The following is a 22,896-nucleotide window of genomic DNA, read 5'->3' on the forward strand; positions in this document are numbered from 1 at the left end:
ACATGACCACACACAAAAATCAGGTGAGCCATGATCATCACCTGAGAAACTGTAAGGTTATTGTCTGTTGGCAGCAAGTGACAAGGCACAGTCATTTCATTTTAATAATAGACCAAAAGAGGAATGCATACAAAGTAAGCGGTTTACGCAGAAATCAATGATGAGACATGAATATGTACTCAAAATATAATCTTGGTGACGATGCTAACCTTTTCTGTGACAGTGCGCGCGCAGTCGATAAGCTCTCGCTTTGTGAAGCCGTCAGAAGGCGTGATCTGCAGCGCCCCGGCCTTCTGCACGAGGAAAATGCATCCGTGGCCCAGCTCTTGCACCCGGGATTTGATCTGGAAACCGATCTGGGAAAGACGTAGCGGCAGTTAGTTTAGGATAGCCCCGGGTGTTAGTTTGTAACGTGCTCGGGGTCACCGCCGGCACCTCTTCAGGTTCGGCCGTGTAGGCGGCCATCCGTCCCTCGATGGCCAGCTGGCCGAAGTCGACCGTCACCTGCGAGGCCAGGCCTCCGAGCTCATCTGGACACGTGACCGATTTCGTCATCTGAGTCATAACGCACCAAAGGTTATCAATTTTTCTAAACATTTTATACTCTGTAACTTTTGATATTGCAATTTAGTTTACCATTTCCTGAGCAGTGACTGCAATGGCTTTGGAGTGTTTCACCATACTGGTCTGATAATCCACAAATGAGCCCTCGGGCTCAGGTGGAGTTCCCTCATCCAGCTGAGTAGGCAAGAAACAGGTTTGACTTTCAAAAAAGAAAAATTGCAGCGTTCGGATTGAAATGACAAAACAAATACAAATCACATCAAGTGTTACCCAATACTCAAATTCCAGCAAATACTTGTGTGTTTATAACTAATGTTGGAAAAGGCAGATAGAAAGGGCATCTTTTAGAAGAAGAACAGTATTTTCGGACTGTGGACCATTGCTTCAATCTATAGATGGCAAAGAATCATCATGATCTACTCCATAAGCGACTTCATGGACCATCTATTGTGATGAAGTATGTCAGCTTTTATAGATGAATAGAAAACCCATATTGTTCAAATATTTGCGTTTTTTTATGTTTAATGCATAAAGTCGACATGTTTTTTTCTGTCTCAAAATGTTTCAAAATGTCCGACTGCATTTGAATGCACCGATTACTTAGCGGCTAACGCTAAGGCTGAAGACTTGTGTGGAATCGTACGATGACATTTTAATCGACTAGCGGTTTCTTGGCGTAAATATGACTTTGTAATGTGATGGCAATAAACAAAGTTGTGAGGATGAGTCAAGTTAAGCGCTGCGCCATCTAGCTGCGACACAATCACCGATGCAAAAACCAACTTCAAAATAAAAGCGTAATATGGCTAGTGTGATGATGTCTATGCATTATTTTGGTGTGTTTACATTGAAGTTTACCTTCACCGAATGTGATGTGATGTTTGTTGCCTCTTCCTTTATAACGTGTGTCTGTTGCATTTACATGAAAGCCGACAGGAAGAGTTTTGGTACTTTCACATATTTGCGATTTGTTTATATAGGGAAATCATCCTGAATTAGTTTTTTTTTTTTTTTTGTCCCCAGGCTAAGCAGTAAATGTATTGCTTTGGTCCTATCTCAGTTCCAAGAAACTATGTTGAAACAGGATTAGGAGCTTCATTCAGAGAATAGTGCTTTACTGTCAACCATCTTGTTTTAGACAAAAGTAGTGCTTTGCTGCCAAATTGAGGCATTTTCTCGATTACTTGCAGATTTCCAGCTATTCGTGGTTCTGTTCCTATCACCCTCTATTCGTGGGGCAACACGAATAGACTGCATGTCAAGAAGCAATGCAGACTGGGCAGAAGAAATACATGGTGTACTTCCCCACTACATAAACACCCACACAACACTGTGGAACAACCACAAATGACAGACTATTGGAATTTTAATAGCTGTTTAAAAGGCCTCCACAAAATGCAAGATCATCATTAATAATGTAGACTACACACTTTAATCCAAATAAGAGACTATTAACTTGCTTTTGTAGGTGCTGCTGTTTATCAAGCTTTAGCTCAAATAGGCTCAGGGAATAATGTTGAGATGTCCATGTATATGGGAAAGTATTTCTTACTGTAATTTAAACTGGTTACAAATTATACGGTACCATGATTTTTCTAATAGGGGAGGGGAGGGGGAACGACGACACTAATTTAATTAAATTTATTATTTGTCCCATGGAAATTCTAATGCTAATAATAATGCACCCACAACAATAAGCATATTGTTAGTTAAATACATGTGATAAAACTGATTGGCTTAGTAAATGCAGAATTAAAGATTGTATATTAGATCACACGTAATAATAAGGAAGCATCTGTTGAGCATTTAATCACAGTTAAAAAAAAAAGAATCGCCCCAAAAAAAAAAAAAAAAAACGTGATTGCCAGCTTGCACTGCATACATTACAGCGTCTGTGTTGAATTAACACATCACAGAAAAGCCAGCAGAGACATGACGCCGGCCGGGGAGAAGGAGTGCGCCGGCTGAAAGCAGTCTGCAATATCACAGGAACTCGATGTTCATCTACTGTAAGGTCACACTTCGGAATCTGACTTCTTTAAATAGTCAGAGCTACCGCAGTATGATACAAAATGATGTCAAACTTTTTATTGCCTGTAAAAATAGTTGAGTCCACAATGCATTCACTGTCGCTATTTTTTGTTTTAGATATATGCAGCCTTAACCTCGAGCCACCCCGTCATCCTAGTAACAAAATCTGTGCTTGTCAGCAGTACGTGGGACTGAATGAGGCCTGGCTCACTTGCATGAGACAATTGGCCTGAGACAGCTTAAAAAGGCTATCCTTGGGATCTTTAAACCAAAACAGGAGAGGTTAAGAAAGATACCTTAGAACTGTGAAAACAATGCACAACCTCCTCAGAGCAAGTCACTGCATTTGTGCCCATTGTAGTGGACATTTTTATTTTTGATCCTCTGACTCATTCGAGCAATCCTCAAACGTCCGAGTGCGATCGCTAGAGGACACCCTCGCCTCTAATGATTGTCTTGTGAATTTGAGTGCTGTCTTGCTGAGACAAAATGGAATAAGCTAGATTTACCTTGGACATGGCCTCCGCGATGGAATCCACCATGCCCCCAACCATGCCAACTTCACTGGCAGCCTCATTCAGCGTCACCATGATATCATCCACCGCCTCCTTCATTAACTGGGAGGCCTCAGCGATGGCGTCGTGCGTGTGTGATGCCTGAGTTGTTAAGACAATGCACAAACACACATAAGCAAGTTTATATAAATAAATGATTGCTGCTTGTCATTATTTCCACATACAGTATATGTCTTAGAAGACTTTAAGGATTCAGACCTAGTAGGATATCATGTTAGATTAAACAACCATCAGCAAAGCTCTGACCTTGCGATTTCCTCCACCCTCCTTAGCGGCATAAAGCATCTGCAGGGCGGACTCTGCCAGGGTCTTGGTCTGATCAAGGAAGGTCATCTGCTGCTGGTGGTCCTTTAGCTTGGAAGCCACGCCCACTGCTGCCCTGATCAGCGGTTCAAAGTAGCTGGCTAGCTGGCTCACCTGAGGCCAAAACATAGGGCAGTTGTGTGTGGAGTTTAACCATTGAAAACGTATTTTTTTTTTACATTATTCTTTTTATATATCCAAAAAGATATATAATGGGATCTAAGAGGATTTTATGAACAGGAAAGCAATAATGTTGTCATGGTAACGGCTGAAAACACAGCGCATCCAATCAGATTGGTCTGATGTTATCTGTGTACTCCTCACTGGCCGCTAGAGGACACACTTGCACGGCATCTGGGGATAATTGCTATGCTGTGCGGCATTATGGAAAAGCTTTGATGCATTTATTTGCGGCACACTCGGTCTTATTAAATAGATTCTCATTGATCCCTATATAATTGTCTTACTAGTGAGGTTAAGGTAATTAAGTACATACTGAGTAAGTACATACTGTCGTATTTTTGTCACACACTAGTCCCTAGCTTTTGTTTGTGTGTGTGTGTGTATATATATATATATATATATATATATATATATATATATATATATATATATATATATATATATATATATATATATATATATATATATATATATATATATGTGTGTGTGTGTGTGTGTGTGTGTGTGTGTGTGTGTGTATGTGTGTGTGTGAGAGGGAGATCGGGCTGTGAACTGCGGTAGGCCACACTGTGCCTCTTGCCTCACAATTAAAGCATTTAGGTAAAGTCATTAGTGTGTTGTCCTATTTATTGCACCTTGTGTCCTAGTTGGGAAGCTTCGCCTCTGGCAGCAGTGGAAACAGGGTCGATTAAGTGGCCAATTTCCTGCACGGAGGATGTCAGCTGCTCTTGCAGGGCCTAAAAAGGAAAGGAAATGAAAGTACATTTGTTCCTGTGTGGCAGAATTGCATTCACGATGCTTCATCTAACAACCTTTAGACAGAAAATGCACACATACAGATTCATACTTAGATAAAATGCAAGCATAAAAAAGTCTCCGATATAAAGAAAAGATCCGATGAAGGCATTATTTGACAAGTGGAAGTTTAAAGAAAAATAAAAGGGAAATATTTTGAGTCCATTTCTGATGGTTCTTTACCTCCAGAGAGATGTCATCCCTGCTGGGTAAATTCTGGCTGACCACAGCCAAAGAGGCCTGCTCAATGTCCCGGATACATTTGTTGATGTTATCAATGGACGAGTCGCACTCCCGTTGGCCGGGGGCCTTGTCCCTGAGAAAGAAGTGGGCCGGAGAGAGAGCAATAAAATGGATGGGGGAGCGAGGTTGGAGGATGATGAACGGGCGGTGAAGAGGACAGAGTTTGAAAAAGAGAAATAGGGAGAGAAACATGGGACGAGAACACAGTATGGGGAAAGGAACGTTAACGTTCAACTTCAGGAAACTACACACTTCCAGTCACACCTATAGTAAGTTTAGGCTAATAATACCCCTGTAAAATTACTGACTAATTCAGTAATATGTACTATAGTACTATGTACTGTCGGTTCACTATTTGGCGAGTGTTAGCTAACCCCCCAATTAATAATTAGACAGCTCCTACAGTCAATGACCTTATAAAGTGCATCACATATGATTTAAAACAAAACAAAAAAAACAAAAACAGAAAAAAACACATTTAGCTAGAAAATGGAAGAAATAAAAATATTTTTTGCAAAATATTAAACTATTTAACGAGAGAATGCAAGTCAAAAAGAAATTACAGGTAAAGGCTGAAAAAAGGAATAAAAAACATGAAATAATTTGGAACGGTATTGAATGATGTTGAATACTGAAATTTGAATGAGGTGAATTGGAGAAAAAAAATGCCAGACAAAAAATTGGTCAGAATAAACTAAAAATAATAATAATAATAATCTTAAAGACAAGGATTAATATGTGAAAGCCTTCAGCCTTTAGACGGTAATGATTTATTCAAACACCTAAAAAGAATGAGTTCTCTATCTATGAGGTTAAGTGCCCCCTCCCCCAGCACACCTGATGGCTGTGATGAGACTCTTGATTGAGTCAGAGACTGTGCGGGAGTGACTGGCCAGAACAGACCAGGTGGGCGGGTCTTTGGGGTTGATGACCAATGACCGGGCAGTTTTGAGCAGGTATGTGGAGCTGTCAAGCATGGAGCGTGCTGATTGGATGATGGGCTCCTGAGCCGTAGAGCCCTGCAGGAAAGAAGATGGGTGAAGACTTTAGATACCAAATGTATTTTGCTTCATAAATTATTTGTCTGTCACTGACCTCGTGGCTGATCTGAGCCGGGATGCTGGCAAATTCTGGGTTGGACGCGAATATCGTCAAGTTTTCCACCGCTTCGATGAGCGGAGTCGTGGCCACTCGACACCTGTTCCTGTTCTCATCTGAGAAATCTCCATCCAGAGCCTGAGGCGAGAAAGTGACATCAGGAAAGAGTCACAAATGAGCTCCGCTGCCATGCTAGCTGACCGAAAGAATCAAAAGTCAAAACAAATTCGAAATAAGCCACCACAAATCAACTGACTCTGTATTCCAACGCATACTTGGGGTTTGTGGATGAAAATGCGATCCGAGTGATTAGGCTTTGAATGCCGAGACCCACCTTAATGGTTTTGACCAAGTTGGCGGTGCTGTTTGCCACCTCCTTCGCCGACTGGACAAAGTGCCTCTTGGCTACTGGATTGGTAGTCTTGGAAGAGGCCAGGCGGCAGGAGTTGCACAGAGCAGATGTGTGCTTTGCAACAATAGTGGCGGCTGAGAGCACCTGGAATATTATCAAAGGGTGAAAAATAGGCCTAGAAAATTCACAGTCCATTTAAAGGCCACTGCAGCATTTACTCCAAGTATCCATTATCCTAATATCTTGTCTTCACCCTCCAAACATAAAGCACGGTTTTCACCCATTTGCAGTCATTTTATGGCACAAACATCTAACATGGGACACAATAAAAAACATTATCCGTTAGGCTGTTTAATTTTATGGCTGCATGTACCTGCGAGGCGCTACTCTCTGGGTCCACAAGATTCTGACAGGCAGTCTGTATTGCCTGGTTGGCTTTAGCAAATTGGATCGGGTCCACCAGTCCCTGGTGACCAGCGTGACTGTTAGGATCGGACACGCCCACCAGGTAGGAAGCCTGGTGTAAGGAAGCCACACCAAAAAACAATCATCATGTATAGAATTAAAGGGTCTTACTGAAGCAATTATATCAATGAGGAAATTCAATCGGAATAACCTGAACTGGTTTAAGGGAAGGTCAAGTAAAAAAATAAATAAATAAATAAATAAATAACATGTTTGAAGCAGCATTACTAGTCTAAAACTTGTATTATTACTGTTATTATCATGTTTGTGGAATATGAATTAAGCAGCAAAATCCACTCATTTAATCCACCACAGGGGGTGGCCATTTTGCTACTTTGTCAACTGAAAACAGCATAAGAGCTGCTCAGGAAATGACCAACCACGACTCAGTTTGCAAATGTCACATGAATATACTCAGTAAAAAGTGTGCCATGATTGGTCATTACCTGAGCTACTGTGAAGTAATTTAAAGTCGACAGTAAGCGACAAAATGGCCACCACCTGGAGACCGATTTAAAAAAAAAAGATGGATTTTGCTGCTTAATTCATGTTACGCAAATGCATTAAAAATCAAAATGTACATTTAGACTAGTGATGGTGTAGGGGGCAGGAGAGTCACAAAACTTTAGGGTCACAAAAAAACTGTTTAACTTGACTTGCTCTTTAAGGTCAAGCCAAATAACCACTATGCACTGTAATCCGCCACCTAGAAATACTGTACTCTAACTACAAACTGGAGATTTTCACAGTATAGTATTAATTTCCATGACTGCAAGATACGATAACAAAAATAAATAAATAAATAATAATTCCGAAATAGCGGGGGACGGAAGAGCAAACAATGAACACAGTAATCACACCACATAAATCAATGACATTTGGGAAATGTACGTACCTGTCCAGCTGCTTCAGTGAGCCCACACAGGGCCTTGGACGCCAATCCGACGCAGTCTCCAAATGACATCACATCTCCTGTCTTGCAGTTCTGGGAAATTCCCGCCATTGACTCTCCCAAGACCTGGACAGAGCACAATGAATAAAAAGCGCGGTGTCACGGACCGTTAGAGATGAAGGATGTTTCAGCTCCCAGCTGGTGGACCTGGAAGGCCTACCTTGGAATTTTCCATGACACTCTCAATACAGTCAAAGTAGGAGAGGTCATTGACGGGTTCATTGGGGTTGTCCAGCATTCCTCGGACAGCCTGGAATAATGCAGTCAACTTCTTTTATAGAGCGTTTCACCTTTACGCACAACCCATCAAACCAAAACAAAAAATGTAACCATGACGACATTAAATATTTACCGCCTAATAAATCTCGGTTCTGATATCCTTCAAAATGAATTGGGCTCTTACATTAATATGAATACAGAATAATCATCGCTGACAGCCGCATGTGATAATAAGCATAGCAGTAGTGGCCAATAAGAGCCAAGAAATACTTCTCAAACCTGTTGCTTGACGGGAACCGTAATGATTAAAAATGAGTGTGGTTCACCTCAAGCTCTCTCAGGGCATTATCACACTCCTTCTGGCCGGGTGCCTGCTGAGTGCAGAGCGTGATCAGTTGGTTAATGCTGTCAGTCACAGCTCTGAAACGAGAACCGGAAAAAGTTTCTCTAATGCTGTGATTCTCAAGCTTCACAAGTATCACCTTAACCGTGGAGAACCCACGGGGTCAGTTCCTAACGGTATTTTGTTAGGAGAAAAGGGTTCTACATGTATGTAGGCACAAGCGTTCATCAAAACATTAAACACGATTTTTTATAGAATTGTTAGCCACTGTAATATAATGGGTTGTTTGATAATTAACATTGTGCTTAAACATAGGGGCGGACCGGAAAAATATACCTCAATACTTTTTTGAACCAAGTAATTGCCATTCCTCGAAGGTTTGATTAAATTCAGTGATTCTTTTGCTTACCACTAGAGGGCCCCCAGGTGGTATGTGGGCTCCCTCTAGTCATAAGCAATTAATTCTGAAAATCACAATGCCAAAGGAAAGGACAAATAACAATCGGAACCACTGACATCCTTGCAAATACACAGTGGTGTACCTTGCAGCAGCTGCTAGCAGGTTCTTGGCGTTGGCTGCAGCAGGATCCACTGACAGACTCTTAGCAGCTAGCAGCAGCTTGCTGGAGGCCATAGAGATGTTCTTCAGGTTACCGATCACCTGCACTTGGTCGTCCCTCTTCTGAGATGACAATAGAATAGAATACCTTTATTGTCATTGTACATGTGTATACAACGAGATTGGGAGTGCTGCTCTGATTGGTACATCTTAAACGTTGCGCTATAAATTGACAATTTTGGGGTAATTTTCTCCCACATCATTCTCACAGTATTTTAGCTGATGGATGGCGCACTCCTGGTAGTGGGATAACTAAATGGGCGTGCCATGTTGAAATTTCAGCTCCCCAGTGTCTTCTTTGAATACTTCACCTCTGATGTGAAATGCCATTGATGGAAAGTAGGTGGATTAGACAAAATACTGCACAAAGGTTGGATAATAATATAAAAATAAATGTAAAAATTATATATTAAGAATAGAATAGAAATGAGAGGTTAATTAGAGTGCAATTGTTGTTGTTTTTTTTCAGTGTGAAGGCATGACGATACACTATAGTTTATTTTAATCGAAAACCAAGGTCAGCACAGTCATTCCGGCTTCATCCAACATTCCAAAGAGCTGTATGTGATGCTAACTGATGATTCTTAAGTTTGAAAATGAGTAAATGTGCACAGTGTGTGTCCATATTTGCCACGGAATTGTCTGGTGACCAGAAAATGGCTGTCCTCTAGCTTTTACTTGAAGTCAGCTGCAACTGGCTCTGGCTTGCCCATGACACTAATAAGAACAAACACTCTAGAAAATGGATGACTGGTTACAATAATTTATGGGAATGGGTAGGTAGGTGGTTGGGCTGTCAGTACTGCTGTGCCTTGCTTCATAAAACATGGCAACAACAAATACAAGCTTTTCTTTATGAATGATAGTGAAAAGATCAAGATTTTTTTAGTTATTGATATTAACTCAAATGTGAAGAATCACTAGAAAAATTCAAGTGAAGCGAGACAGACCTGAGTGTGCCCTGCCATCTCGATGCCGGCGTCCAGGAACTCGTCGAAGTCTTCGCTAAACTTCCCCGACGCCATCGCCAGCTGGCTGCTGGAGCCCCTGGAGGCGTGAACCACCTCGCCCGCAGACTGGTTGAGGTCGGCCGCCGTCTGGTTGAGCTCGCTCTGCGCCTCCTGAAAGGTCTTGGAGGCTGGCGGGATCTAAAAAGCAGAGTACAGCTTACAGAACTGCTTTTTTTTTTCCCCAGCATAAATTAACTTTATTTGCTTAGAAATTTTATGCAAGGGAAGCTTAGTTCAACTCACGTTTTCAATGAGGAGCTTCTTGCTGGCCTCCCCGATGCTCTTGAGTGCCATGTCCACGTCCTTCTGACCAGGCAGACAGTTGACGCAGTTGTTCAATGAATGAGACACGGCCTTGGCCACCTGCATGTTCATAGAAAGACAATTTATGCACAAACTCGATGATTTATAATACAAAACACTACTGCATTAACAAGCAGCAGCACCTTTGTGTTTATCACGACCACCGGTGTTAATTAAATTGGAAAAATGGGATGCTAAGGCATAAATCATTTAGGTTGTTTTGCTTATAAAATATGCCACCTGCTTAATTACGATGCTTTCCCTTGCTTAATATGACAGATGTTGTGCTGCTTATTTGCCTCTCTTAAATGCAAATTTTTACCAGAAGGACTCTCTTATCAGGCAATTGCAGGATGAACAAAGTTTCTTCGTCAACTTTTTTTTTAGGAAACTTTGAACCAAATTAAGACCTCTCAACAACTACATACGACCATCAAGAATTGTTGATATTATCTGGATATTACATTACAATTAGGGATGCAGCAAAATGAAAATTATCAGTCGAAACCGTAAAGAAATGCTTGGCTGTAAACAGAAACACCAGTCATTGACATAATAGAATGGAAGACAAAAGCCTAATTATTTGATTAAATATCGTAAAGATAGCTGACTAAAATGGGCCATTTATTGAAATTAAGAAAAGTATTATAATAGTAGTAGTAATTTCACCACCATTATTTTTCTTGATATATTTACCACCTTTCATAGATTAATAAGAAGCCAATTTAAACATTGGCAATTAATAGCCTTTACTGCGTTTAATTTTTTTTCTGTCTGAGTTTGAAATGTCCGATGGCGTCTGAATGCACCATGTGCATTCTTCCTTGTGTTTCATTGACATCCTCGAATAGAGGACAAAAGGCTAATTATTTGATTAAGTATTCTAAATGTAGAGAAACTTAAACTTGTGTTTGCATTGCGTGCACCGAATACAAAGTCTGCAGCTATCGCTTATAAATCGAATATAAATAAAAATCTACGATGCACTGCGGTCGCAATAGGTGATGCACGAAGTAGAGATGGATCACTGTATACTTATTAACCTTTAAAAGACAGAAGAAGAATGTAACCCATCAGATCTCACCTGGGCCAACCTCTGCTGGCTCTCAGCATCCCCGGGACAGATAAGCGCCTCCTTGGCCTCGTGGATGAGAAGCGCCGAGCCCTCCATAACGTCGCGGGCCGAGTCCAGCATGGCGGCGGCGGCGTTGGGATCGGTGGTGGAGGCAGCGACTCCGCGGGCCGCCTGGGCCAGCGTCTTCAAAGCTTGCGCGGTCTCCCTGGCTGCTATGCCTATCATACCCGTTTATCATAAGCATGAGTTAGTATAGTGTATAAAATTATTTCAAGTGAGGCCATTAATTGGTGTGCATTTTGTCAGGATGAGTTTATTTTTTAAATTGACTTTTTGGGCGGTTTCAGTGGTTCAAAGCTGATAGCAATGATGCATAATGTTATTTAAAGGTCACTAGCACTAAGATCATATTCACAAACATATTGCGCAGTTCATTGAAAGTACCGACCTGTGTAGTGTTCATTGCCTTGTGCAGCACAGGTGAGTAGCTGAGCCATGGAGGACCCAACTGACTTGGAGGTGCTGCCCAATTCCTGAGCACACTTTTCCAACTGAAGACCCATTTAAGAAAGCATAACCTTAGATAGAACTTTAATTGCATTTTTTTAAATTTTTTGTGGATAAAGAATCTTTTTCTTACAGATTCCCCCGGCAGTGGTTTCAGCTGCGCATTTCCGGCTGCGAGCCTGGCATCCTGTAGCTCATTTTTGAGTGTCTGGATGGCAGTCAGAGCTGAGTCGATCTCCATGGGGCCACAAGCTTCATGAGCCTAGAAAAAAAAAAAAAACCCACACAATTCAGTTTATGAATGAATGAATGATATGTATACAATGTAGTATCAGGTAAGATAGGCAAACTGACATAAAAAAATAAATACATACATTCTATATACATACATTCATACACTAATCTTTAACGCTATTTCTTTGTCTGCTTTACAGCTAGTCTATTGTCTTTATTTTGTGAGGTCACTTTTTGCTCGGCAGACTTTAGCACCTGAGGGACTTACAGTAGCTCATAAAATAGCAATACAGAAAATATGAGAATGCATGAAAGAAAGGCTGGGCGATATGGCCTGAAAATATTTTTACCAGTCATTTTGGACAATTATGTTTCTAATCGGTTTTAATTGAAATAAGGACCTCAACACACATTTTATTTAAATTTGACCTATTAACAAAAAAATCCAATGGAAATTACTTAGACAACGATAATGCTTATTTTTAAATCAGTTTTGACATAAACTTGACATTCATAGCTCGTACATAACTTGTTTAAATGTCACAATTAACTCCTTCAGTCCCAAAGATGTATTTTTAAGTGTCATGAGTCTAGGAGTCAGTCATCTGTATTTACGTATTTATTTTTAAGTATCAATGTGAAGGAGGGTCAGAAAATGTTAGTTAGTTAGTAACTACCATAAATATGTCTTGTAAACTACTTGCACAGCATTCTGCTACTTTTGCAAAACATCAGTTTCCCGATTTAGTTCAATTTTTAAAACTCAACCGATTTAATTCAATATATCGTCCAGTCCTGTGTGTAAATTCTGTATCGTATTAGATATGAAATACAGATGTTTGTCTTCTACCTTCTGCGCAGCTGTCCGCAGCTCGGCCAGGCAAGTGGCCAGGTTCTTGGCACACTGACCCAGTTGCATGGCTGCAGCCTGATCCATCACTGTGGGAACCGATGACTTTGCAGAGGTCACCATCTTACTACCGGGCTGTGTAGGGCAGGGAACAAAGATCTATTTTTAAATCTGCTTTGTCAAGAAAAATGCCACAACGGTTATGCTAAGCCATAGTTCTTCATGTAACGGCAGTCCCTAATAGAAAATGTGTCCTAATAAGAAGTCAGATTCATTTTCTACTTAAGAGAAATGCCTCTCCTTGTTTTCCTTTGAGGGATAAAGTGAGTAGTAAATGTAATTATCCAATTTCAAAGATGGGAGTGCTCATTGCCATTGATGGCAATAGATGACAAAGATTCATATTTTCCAGAGCAAGAATTGAATTAAAGTATTCACTGAAAGTCCAAAAATGATTTTTGATGTCCATAGCCGTCAATGGCAGTGAATGAGTTGAATGTTTACTGGTCCAAACTGAACTTTGTTTTTAAGCAAAACAGCAGCACCGTGAGCATGTAAACTGGCTCAGGTGTGAAAACAGTGATGAGTGGCCGCTCCGCAACGTTGTGTGCATGTGGATTTATGTTTTGGAAAGCATACAGAAAACAAAAAAAAAGAACTTATCATTTCTTGGCATTTCTCCATAGTCATTTTAAACTCTATGTTAATTGACATAAATTGTAATATATCTGTAACATTGTGTTATAGCAATGAGCAAAACTACCCCTCTGACTACCATCTGTAAAAATGGAGCAATTGAATCAATGAGATCGTAACTGCACCACAGGAGTGCTGAGCTATTAGTTGCAAAATAGGTTGTAGGTCCATTTTAAAAACGTCCCGACGTGGAACAATCTCTATTTATACTTTCATCAGCCTCATTCCTAAAGTAGCCATGACAATTCTGGGGCATCCAGTTTCAACATTCCTTTGCTATAAGCACTTGCATCTAAAAGTGTGTGTGTGTGCCATGTGTTTTACCTGTAGGAAGTTCTGGCTGGCAATAATGAGGGCAAGTTGCGCACTGATGTCGTCAGGTTTGGCCTGACTGCTGCGCACCCCCTGGACCAGCTGAGGAATATGGTCAGCCACTGCCTAAAAAAAACAACAACAAAAAAAAAAAAAACACAAGAAAAAGAGCAATTACAGCTGCAAAGATTAATCACCAACTAATGAGTGTATTCTCCGAATGCTTATTATACTTTGGACATAAAATGAACAGTGCTCTATACCTCTTTGCTGACATGTAACGGAAAAAAAACAAAAATATTCACCAGCATAATTTATTACACAATAATTGTTAGTTGCAGCCCTACAAGAAATAAGTGTAATAACAGATGAAAATGTGTTCAGATTTGGCATGGATAACTTAACATACTTTATTTATCATAAATAAATCATTTACATACCAGTTAAGTAAAAATGGAAAATTTGCCTCAGCACATTTAATTTGCGGCACACTAATTGGGAATCATTGCCGGAGGCCAGTACTTTTCAGATGGGGGAACTTAAAGACACATCAGGGAGAACACAGTATTTCTGCATGTTATCGGCTTCTCTTTATCTATGGCTTTCTATTCAAATTAAGAGCAAATTAACTGGAACATGAAGCAACTAATTGCCAACTTGCCTTACAGTGACTGCTTACATGGATGGCCACTGTCATAAGTGACACCATTTTCCAGCAGAAAATTGGAAAGCACTGCCCTAGGCTATACCACATTTTATAAATGACTCAATCATGCTCACCTTGCAGCTTTGAACTAACTGCTGGTGAGCGGCTGTGTTCTTGTTGGAGGCGGCAGCATTCTGAGCGGCGGCGATGGTTTGTGTGGCAGCGGCCGCACCTTGCTTGGCAGCATTCTGAAGCACAAACATGCACACGCTTCATCAGAGAATACTCTATCATCCATCTGTCTGCCCCTCCATTCACGATCTCTGACCAGACATCAACTCGGAAATTCTCACGGTGTGAAAGTGTTGTAAAATGTAAAATTTTGGATTGAGCATACTGTATTAGGAAAATGCAAGCTGAAAGTGATTTGTGAAATCTTAAAATTCAAAAAGTGCTCAAGTCAGCGATCTCTGTCCTTTCTTCCCCCTAGAGCGATGCTCACCCACCTCCAGTCTGTTGATCAGCTTCTTCTTGATAGCATTCTGAGCCGCGGCATTGGTGGCCACTCGCAGACCCTCGGCAGCCTCCCTCAGTCGCTGCTGCTGATCTTCATTCTCGGGATAGGCCGCCGCACCCTGAGGGCAAACGCACACAGACGCAACCATGGATATATCAGCACATAGCATCGACCAAAGAACCATATCATTTATCTGTCCAATGTGTAGTGCTGATCATATTATCTGAGTCCAAATTGAGTTTATTGACCTTGTAAATTCTTGTATGGACAAAAATGTATGATGGTTAATTTTACCAACACATTTTAGACAAAAAAAAAAAGGTTTTTAAAATATCTTACTACACCTATATTTGGAAAAACGCCTAAATGAAAGGAAGCTATTGGCTAATGTGTTTTTTTTTTAAATATCAAAGTATTTTTTCAGACTATAAGCCGCACTGGTATATAAACATGAGCAAACATAAACAAAAAGTGAGTAAACTAAAACAATTTTGGCATGGATAAGATGCAGCTGGTTATAAGCCGCAGGTGTTAACATCAGACACTTAACGCACAAAAATAGTATGTGGAAGTTGTTTAATTTATTTTTAACTGTTTTTTTAATGCCTGCTTATAGAAACCTCCTATCTTCAACAGCCTTAACATGCCTGCATAATAAGCCCCAAAATATTTATAGAAAACGGATGGATATTTACAAATAATAACGAGCTAAACAGCAGTTCAAACTCAAATACTTTCATAGCATTTTTTTCTGTTGCCCTTTGTTTGATTGATTATTTTAGTGAACACATTAGCACATTGCACATTAGTCAATTCTACAATCATACAATACACTGATTATAAATATATGAAATGGACACATCACAAATTATTAAAAACTTAATATATAATAAATTATTTATATGTATTTTTATATTTTTAATATTATATTTTTAAAACTCTTTTTGTGCACATCTTTTCAGTTCTATTTCATATTTGTTCCATAAATCGACATGTCGAACACACATTTGTTTTACCAGTGGATTGTCTCCTGGTGGCCAGCAAAATAAATAAATAAATAAATCCTACAGGTAAGCCGCACCGAACCGTTAGCCGCAGGGCGCGGCTCGCCGTCCGAAATATACGGCAGCTATTTTTGCTGGGACCAAATTTAATTTCAGACCAGTCAAATTTACTGCCGCCATCTGCCTGTTGACACGAATTAAACGGAGCAGTTCATTTGCATAATTATCAAAACCTGCCAATTCCAGAGGGACTGACGACGACACGCTAAAAAGACTTTCAAGTCCCAAGCCCCTGTTGGCTATAGCAATGCAACATGCAGGAACGGCAAAAATGACTAAACAATGAACATTGTCCAGTCTGAAGTCCTCTCAGTTCATCAGTTGCCATAGAAACAGCGCCAGGATAAGATCCAGCAGATATGTGTAAAGGGCCAACCGGTGATGAATTAGGGTTTAATTTAAGGTAAATAATTGGAGGGAATGTTTTCATTATCGTAGTGGAAAGTGGGGAGCTGGAAATTGAGCCAGTGGAGGGATAAATTATTTTATAAATTAATCTTATGAAGTATTATTGTCATTTGTTAATCCTCAGTCTTAACTTTCATATGACAAGTTGCTGTAAGTTTTTGAGTTGTCCGATATTAACTGTAACACGTTTAGGCTCTATTTGATACAAGGAAGGAATGTCCCGCCTTTTGGGGGTTGTTACACAAGCTAAATTAGGATCAAACGGCAAGTGAGCCGCGTTGAGCCGCACTTGGCATCTCAGTGACTTAACATTCAGACACATGAGTGCCAACTTTTAGTTTGGGGAAATTTTCTGTGCTTTGATCATGGTCCAGACCAAATGAGTGGAGCCAAAGTGAGACAATGGAGTCAGAGTTTTGTTTTATAATCTTGTACAGACTTAATTAAAATGTCAAACAAAACGTACAGTTCAGTGTCATGTCAGATGTTTTTAATTCCATTTGACAAAGTAATAACTTTATAAGTCTTTAATACTCACTCACTGGCCAATTCTTCAAAGTACAATTACTCAACTTCATGGCATCCAATATAAAAGATGTTTCAAAAGTGTTTTGTTTTCTTAGCCGTATTAATCGAACAATAAAGATTTTACTGCGGTTAAAATTTACATCACACGCACATCTGTTTTTAATATTGCTCCCCAATTATGCAATGCTGTTGTAAGAATGTTCTTAGAAAGTGTTGAGTAAATTTGCGGATCATAGCCAAAAAAAAAACAAAACAAAAGATGAGACCTACTGTTACGTCAAACTCTTAAGTCAAACTCAAAACTCAGAGCTCTATTGTCAAAACAAAAGCACTTTTTTTTTAATTTGATAAACATTCAATATTCGCTATTATTTTAATTTAAATTTTCAGGGGCCACTCTTTCTGGTTGACGTAAGCCGCATTGTTATTTATTATTTGTTTGCGATCCTGTTAACTGTGTGTGTAGCATTATTCTGTGTATTATTTTCTCTCCAGGAACTTCTTAAATGAACTGCTACTTTGCTCTTCAACTTTGGATATGCTGCGCTTTAATGAAGTTCCAGGCAGACCCAAGCACGTAATTCACGATTTCATGTCAAACATGAAGATGTATTATTGCCTAGGGTTAAGCCCCTTAGTTGGCTTGCTAACTCTTTTCGTGTTACACTTATATTACTGTGTTTGTTGCAGTGTAACTGTAGAACCACAGACATGGCGTTAACTTTAAATGTAAGTACAAAAACAGAAAAAAATAATTAGTATGAGTGCAGCCAGAAGTAGACCAGCGCTTGATGAATGATGGACCAGAAAAAAAACAAAACAAACGTCAAATACTGACCGACTGACTGATGATTACAATTGAATCTGGCTCAAATTTCATCGAACCAGAAAAAAAATGTAAGTTGCCCACCTCTGGGTAACTTTGCAACATTTTTAGATCGCACCCATGCAGGCCAAAGACGCTTTTTGGGACAGTCAAAAGCTGTATGGAGTTCAGTTACCGGAATGACTTAATTTGTTAAATAGTAGTAGTGGTAGTTGCAATAGTGGTGATGAAATGAGAAGGATGGCCTGTAGTTAAAGGCTGAGAAAGAATAAAATAAACACCTTAGCTGCTTCCACCATCCTGGCAGTGGCATCAGCCAACAATTTCGCCGCCGCCAGCAACTTTTTGGAGTTGTCCACATCCACCTCAGCCTCAGCGTCCGACCTCATGGCGTTGACCAGATCCGAGGTGGCCTGGGCCAGCACCCGGGCCTGACGGACCATTTCTCCTGTAACGAGGACAGCAGAAGGCAAACGTTACCATTTGAATGTCGTTTTACTGAAGTCATTTAGCTGGAAAATGTGTGTGTTGTGGTAAATGTCCTGGATTTAGGACAGACCAGCGTCTCCCATGGAAGTGAAGATGCTCTCCGTTACGGTCATGATAGTGTCAGTGGCCTGGTCGTAGCGGCCAATTGGCTCTCCTCTGGAAGTGTACTGACGGACGTGTTGCAGCAAATCTTCAAGAGCTTGACTCACCACGCTGGCTGCTGCGCTCACCTTCAAAACGCGATGCAGGCTACTTATGAGACACGCGCTTATAAAACACACAGACTCCACAATCAATAATTTAAAAATACTACCACATTATCAGGAACAAATCAAGAAAATGTCAACCATCTAATCATGGCAGTAGAAAGTAAAGCTACATCAAATGGGAACAAAATGTAAGATACCAAACAAATACAACCCAGTACAACCTCATCTTTTATGAATGGTTAATTTGGATCGGGAACAGATAAAATTATAGAAAAAAATAACTTTAAAAATATAATAGGGTAGTATAGAATGGAAAAACATAGCTTTGACACTTTACAGTAATTTGTAAATTTTAAAATCAACCAAGTCGAATTTAAAAATATGTCAACTAAAAGTATTCGCCTCGAACGTTTTCGTAACTGTGTTTGTGCCAAATGTGGCCAAATAGCAGTTGTGATTTGTGTGCTTAAAAGCTCTTTTTGATATAGTGGTTAGTGGGCTTTCATCAAAGATGATATTAGCACATGGAGATTTCCAACAGAAAGGAAAGAAAGTTGTCACCTCCCCAGAAAGTATCAGGGCTGTATTATCCGAAAATTTAACCTGTCAATACAAACACTTGCTTTTAGATGTTCAGATTCTAACCAGTAGGGGGCAGTCAGGTGTGAAATGTGCCTGATCTGCGTATCAAGCAGAAGAAGAGGAAGTTATTGACCTCGTAGTAGCAGCTCGACTATCAAATTCCCTCACTGAATATCATAACCGACGTTTAAGACACTTACATGTGAAACATACATATAGAGATTAGTACATGTGAAGTAAATGTTTGTTGAACTTAAATGTTAATCACTAGTGCTCCACTGCCAATTGAGATTTATTAATCAGGTGTTCAATTTACTTTCAGCCCTAGATTATAAAATGTTAATACATTTTTCCGGTGGGGCAGGAGGGGGATTACTCGCAATAATGATCAAGTTTAAAAACGTTTTTTATGACAGCCCGAAATGTATGTAATTGACCTCCTCAGTAAAAGTGATCCAGCTGACCTGTTTGAGGAGTTCTCCGTCCTCTGTGGCTGAGAGGCATGCCTGGACACAGCTCTCCACCGAGCGGTCCACCAGCTTACCGGCTTCGATAAGTTGCTCCTGGCAAACTGGGGAGCTGATAGTGGGACTCACCACCTACACGCATATGGCAGGAGAAGTCATGATGAAAAAAAAAAAAGATGAACACTTAAAGTTTATTATGCTTCATGCAGTACCTTAGCACATGCCACCAGTTGCGAAGTGGACAGGGCGCACTGGGTGGCAGCGGCAATGACCCGGTTTTGAAGAACTGTGTCCTCTGAAACTTGAGCCACGTTCTTTGCCTTTAGGACCAACATGGCGGCAGCGTTGGCTACCGCCTTGGCCAAATTCATGAGAACATCCTGCGTAGGAAGCAAAACCAGACTAATGTCTCTTTTTGAAAATGTACCACACCTTACAGGAAAATCTGAATTTATATAGTTCTGTGATTTCAGTATAACCATTTGTTGTACAGTAACATGCTGGCCATGTTTGAAGCTTGCAAATCGACTCCTCGGTGTCGATACGGGTACTTAATATAAATTTTGCAAATAAAACCCAAGCATTTAGGAATGAATGCATGGTGCAATTTTGAACTCTCTACCTGTTTGCAAATCGATAGTAATTTTTATCCTCCTAGTATATATACACTTTTGAGCAAGGGACGTAATGTTTAAACTTATGTAATGTTTATGCTAATTTCCATCGGTGTATCTATGGTGTTTCACATTTTATGTTAGCATTAAGCTAGCAGCCATTTGTTGGATGAAATTTCATGGTCTCGTGTTAAAATACAAAACAATTCATCATTTTTTGTTGTATATTCTGTTGGTGTTGGGTTGCTTCTTCATTTGTGGTAAAGTAGCAGTTGTTTTAAGGTTTATCATTTATTTTTACGTCAATGCAGCTTCTGAATGTTTTTTCTGGTGCGCTGAAAAGGATTTGAAATTTCCACTAGCTGAAAGTGGAGTGAAAGGTGCATCTTTGTGACAAGCGAATGAGCACTACGGTTACCTGGAACCTCTCATCTGTTTCGTTCTCTCCAATCTGGCGGAGGAGGTCTCCACTGGCTTGGCCAATGCTGCCTGCTGCTGTCAGCACTGTCTGTCTGGGCTGAACACACACACAAATGTACACACAAGGCTTGAAAAATGGCTTCTGCTTAATCTGTTTAATGCTTCAATGGTGCATTTCAAAATAGCAACATGAAAGAGCATCTCTAATTCTTGACCGTCTTTATATACCAGAAGACACAAGTATGTAGAATATAAGGGCTATGCATTATATTATTAGCTGACAAATGTTTTTTTCTACAGCAGGAGAAACAAACAACTCTGAACAAATGTCAGACAGATCGTTACAGTCCTGCAGCACAAGTCCATAAAGTCAACTCCATTATTCATTAGTATGTGAGTCAACAAGCCACTTGCTGTCTTCCATTAAAGACTGAAAATGCCTTGCAGTCAGCGTCACGTCAGTCACAGCCCTTTATGCGGTCAGCACAACATACGCGCACATTTAATAAAGTGGCAAAGCAAAGCCGTATTACTCAGAGATTGCACATTTCATTTCAGGCGTCTAGGAGTGGAGTTAATTTGGACACAACAAAGAAAAGTAATTACCAGTATATGGAAAGCCTTACGTGTCACCCCCCCCCCCCCCCCCCCCCCCAAAAAAAAAGAGAAAACGTAGCTTGCTAGCTTGTCATAATTTAAAACTCATTTAACTAAGGTGCTAATTTGCATATTAAACTCTAAAATCATAAAATTCATGAAATTTGAGGGGGGGGGGGGCAGAGCATTTTCTTTTTCATGCCTTCTACAAAGGTTCAAACATTGAGACTGGATAAATGGTGAAAAATGAGCGAAAAAGTTACTGCCTGCCTGAGAAACAACGCGGTTAGGGGTACAACAAAAAACCTATATTAAACATCCATCCATCTATTTTTCATAGCCACTTCTTCTCACTAGGGTCACAGGCTTGCTGGTGCCTATTTCAGCTGTCTTTGGGCAGTAGGCGGGGGGCACCTTGAACTGGTTGTCAGCCAATTGCAGTATATTAAACAAAAGAGCATATAAACTAAATGAAAAGACAAAATAAAATATACTAAACCTATTCTTCACTTATTGTGGGTATTTTTCAGAATGTAACATCAGCACTAAACAAGGGAACACTGTACATTAAAAAAAATCTTAAATCTTGCCTGTATTCGGATAATATTACATTTTTTTAAAATTTGTGGAAAAACAAAAAAAAAAAAGTAAAATATTTGTAAAATCGTTTGCATCTTGTGATTGGGTCTAATGCCAAAATCAGTCAAAGAAAAATAAAGATTTGATGGTACAATCTAGTTACGGGTTCATTCATTTGTCCATGTAACACCATCCCATCAAGGTTGGTGATAATCAACCTGGCCATTTTCAAACACGACAAATGGCCGGACACACAGTTGGCCCACTAAACAAACCAAAACTAAAACTATACTGTATGCCTACTTGAAGTCATGGCCAATAAACCAGGTGCATGAAGAAGCGATTCCGCTTACCTCTCCAGAGGCTGGCTCGACGGCTTTGAGCAGGTCAGACACGGCTCCTGCCAGCGTCCTGGCGGCCTTCATCAGATCGTTACCGCCGCCCACCTCGTCCTCCATGAGAGCGGCCAACAGCTTAACGCCCTTTGACATTTCGGTCAGGTTGGAGGAGATGGTGGTAATGGCGCAGCCCACTGCTGTGTAGTCCGTGTCGGTTGGGTCGCCTGGCGGGGAAATTGATTGCGAATTTAAATAATGATATTTTTAAGACAGACTGGTTGCAGAGAAAAAAAAGCCAAAATTGAACATGGCGGCTACTGACCAGCAGTGAGGTTGACGACAGAAGCGGTTCCTGCAGTGATGGCGTCAACCTGAGAGTGAATCTCGTGTTTGGATTCATCCATCTTGTTCTGGATCCAAACCTTAGAGGCCTGCACAAAAACCGTCAGAAGAAGACATTTTAAAGTCTGAACAACGCATAGGTTAAATTTTTGCCCTGGTCATATTTATTACGGGCGTACATACCATGTCTTGTCCAAGTGGAGGCAAATCATCCACCTCTCCCAGATCTATCTGGGCTTTCTGCACAGCCTGCATGCTGGTGTTGATGGTTCCCATCAGAGCTTGCTGGGCTGAACTCTGCAAAGGAAACAGAAGCTCATTGTTGATCATGGCGAAGGCAACAATTTACAAGGAATAATATGCAAGGAACAAAACAGAAGGAAAATTTAGGGGGTCAATAAATACATACTGTATGTAGGATACCTTCCATTAAAATAGTCAATAAATGAATGTATAAAAATTGAAATGTACCAAATCGGCAGGACAATAAATAGCCTACATATTAATGTTGTCATTGAATCCCTAGGTCAGCACCAATCAG

The 22,896-nt window shown here is 40.2% G+C and overlaps 1 protein-coding gene across 1 annotated transcript in view; it reads right to left on the reverse strand.

Moving 5' to 3' along the window:
* LOC148424530 (talin-2) overlaps positions 1-22,896 on the reverse strand; it is a 77,506-nt gene that overhangs the window by 10,965 nt on the left and 43,645 nt on the right. Inside the window, exons 15-46 of the mRNA XM_088413284.1 lie at positions 22,539-22,652; positions 22,336-22,444; positions 22,029-22,237; positions 20,498-20,596; positions 19,678-19,845; positions 19,463-19,597; positions 18,278-18,437; positions 18,000-18,166; positions 14,882-15,010; positions 14,510-14,623; positions 13,742-13,855; positions 12,722-12,856; positions 11,771-11,899; positions 11,579-11,681; positions 11,140-11,348; positions 9,996-10,115; positions 9,693-9,890; positions 8,666-8,805; positions 8,107-8,200; positions 7,722-7,811; positions 7,505-7,627; positions 6,518-6,661; positions 6,127-6,288; positions 5,790-5,930; positions 5,532-5,713; positions 4,635-4,767; positions 4,292-4,393; positions 3,417-3,587; positions 3,105-3,251; positions 637-738; positions 436-555; positions 210-356 (exon numbers count right to left, since the gene is read on the reverse strand). Coding sequence (XP_088269410.1) covers positions 210-356; positions 436-555; positions 637-738; positions 3,105-3,251; positions 3,417-3,587; positions 4,292-4,393; positions 4,635-4,767; positions 5,532-5,713; positions 5,790-5,930; positions 6,127-6,288; positions 6,518-6,661; positions 7,505-7,627; positions 7,722-7,811; positions 8,107-8,200; positions 8,666-8,805; positions 9,693-9,890; positions 9,996-10,115; positions 11,140-11,348; positions 11,579-11,681; positions 11,771-11,899; positions 12,722-12,856; positions 13,742-13,855; positions 14,510-14,623; positions 14,882-15,010; positions 18,000-18,166; positions 18,278-18,437; positions 19,463-19,597; positions 19,678-19,845; positions 20,498-20,596; positions 22,029-22,237; positions 22,336-22,444; positions 22,539-22,652 — 4,410 coding nt within the window. The remainder of the gene's footprint in view (positions 1-209; positions 357-435; positions 556-636; positions 739-3,104; positions 3,252-3,416; positions 3,588-4,291; positions 4,394-4,634; positions 4,768-5,531; positions 5,714-5,789; positions 5,931-6,126; positions 6,289-6,517; positions 6,662-7,504; positions 7,628-7,721; positions 7,812-8,106; positions 8,201-8,665; positions 8,806-9,692; positions 9,891-9,995; positions 10,116-11,139; positions 11,349-11,578; positions 11,682-11,770; positions 11,900-12,721; positions 12,857-13,741; positions 13,856-14,509; positions 14,624-14,881; positions 15,011-17,999; positions 18,167-18,277; positions 18,438-19,462; positions 19,598-19,677; positions 19,846-20,497; positions 20,597-22,028; positions 22,238-22,335; positions 22,445-22,538; positions 22,653-22,896) is intronic.

The sequence above is a fragment of the Hippichthys cyanospilos genome, chromosome 4, assembly GCF_059441005.1.
Source record: "Hippichthys cyanospilos isolate Australia breed blue-spotted pipefish chromosome 4, RoL_Hcya_1.0, whole genome shotgun sequence".
NCBI lineage: Eukaryota > Metazoa > Chordata > Actinopteri > Syngnathiformes > Syngnathidae > Hippichthys > Hippichthys cyanospilos.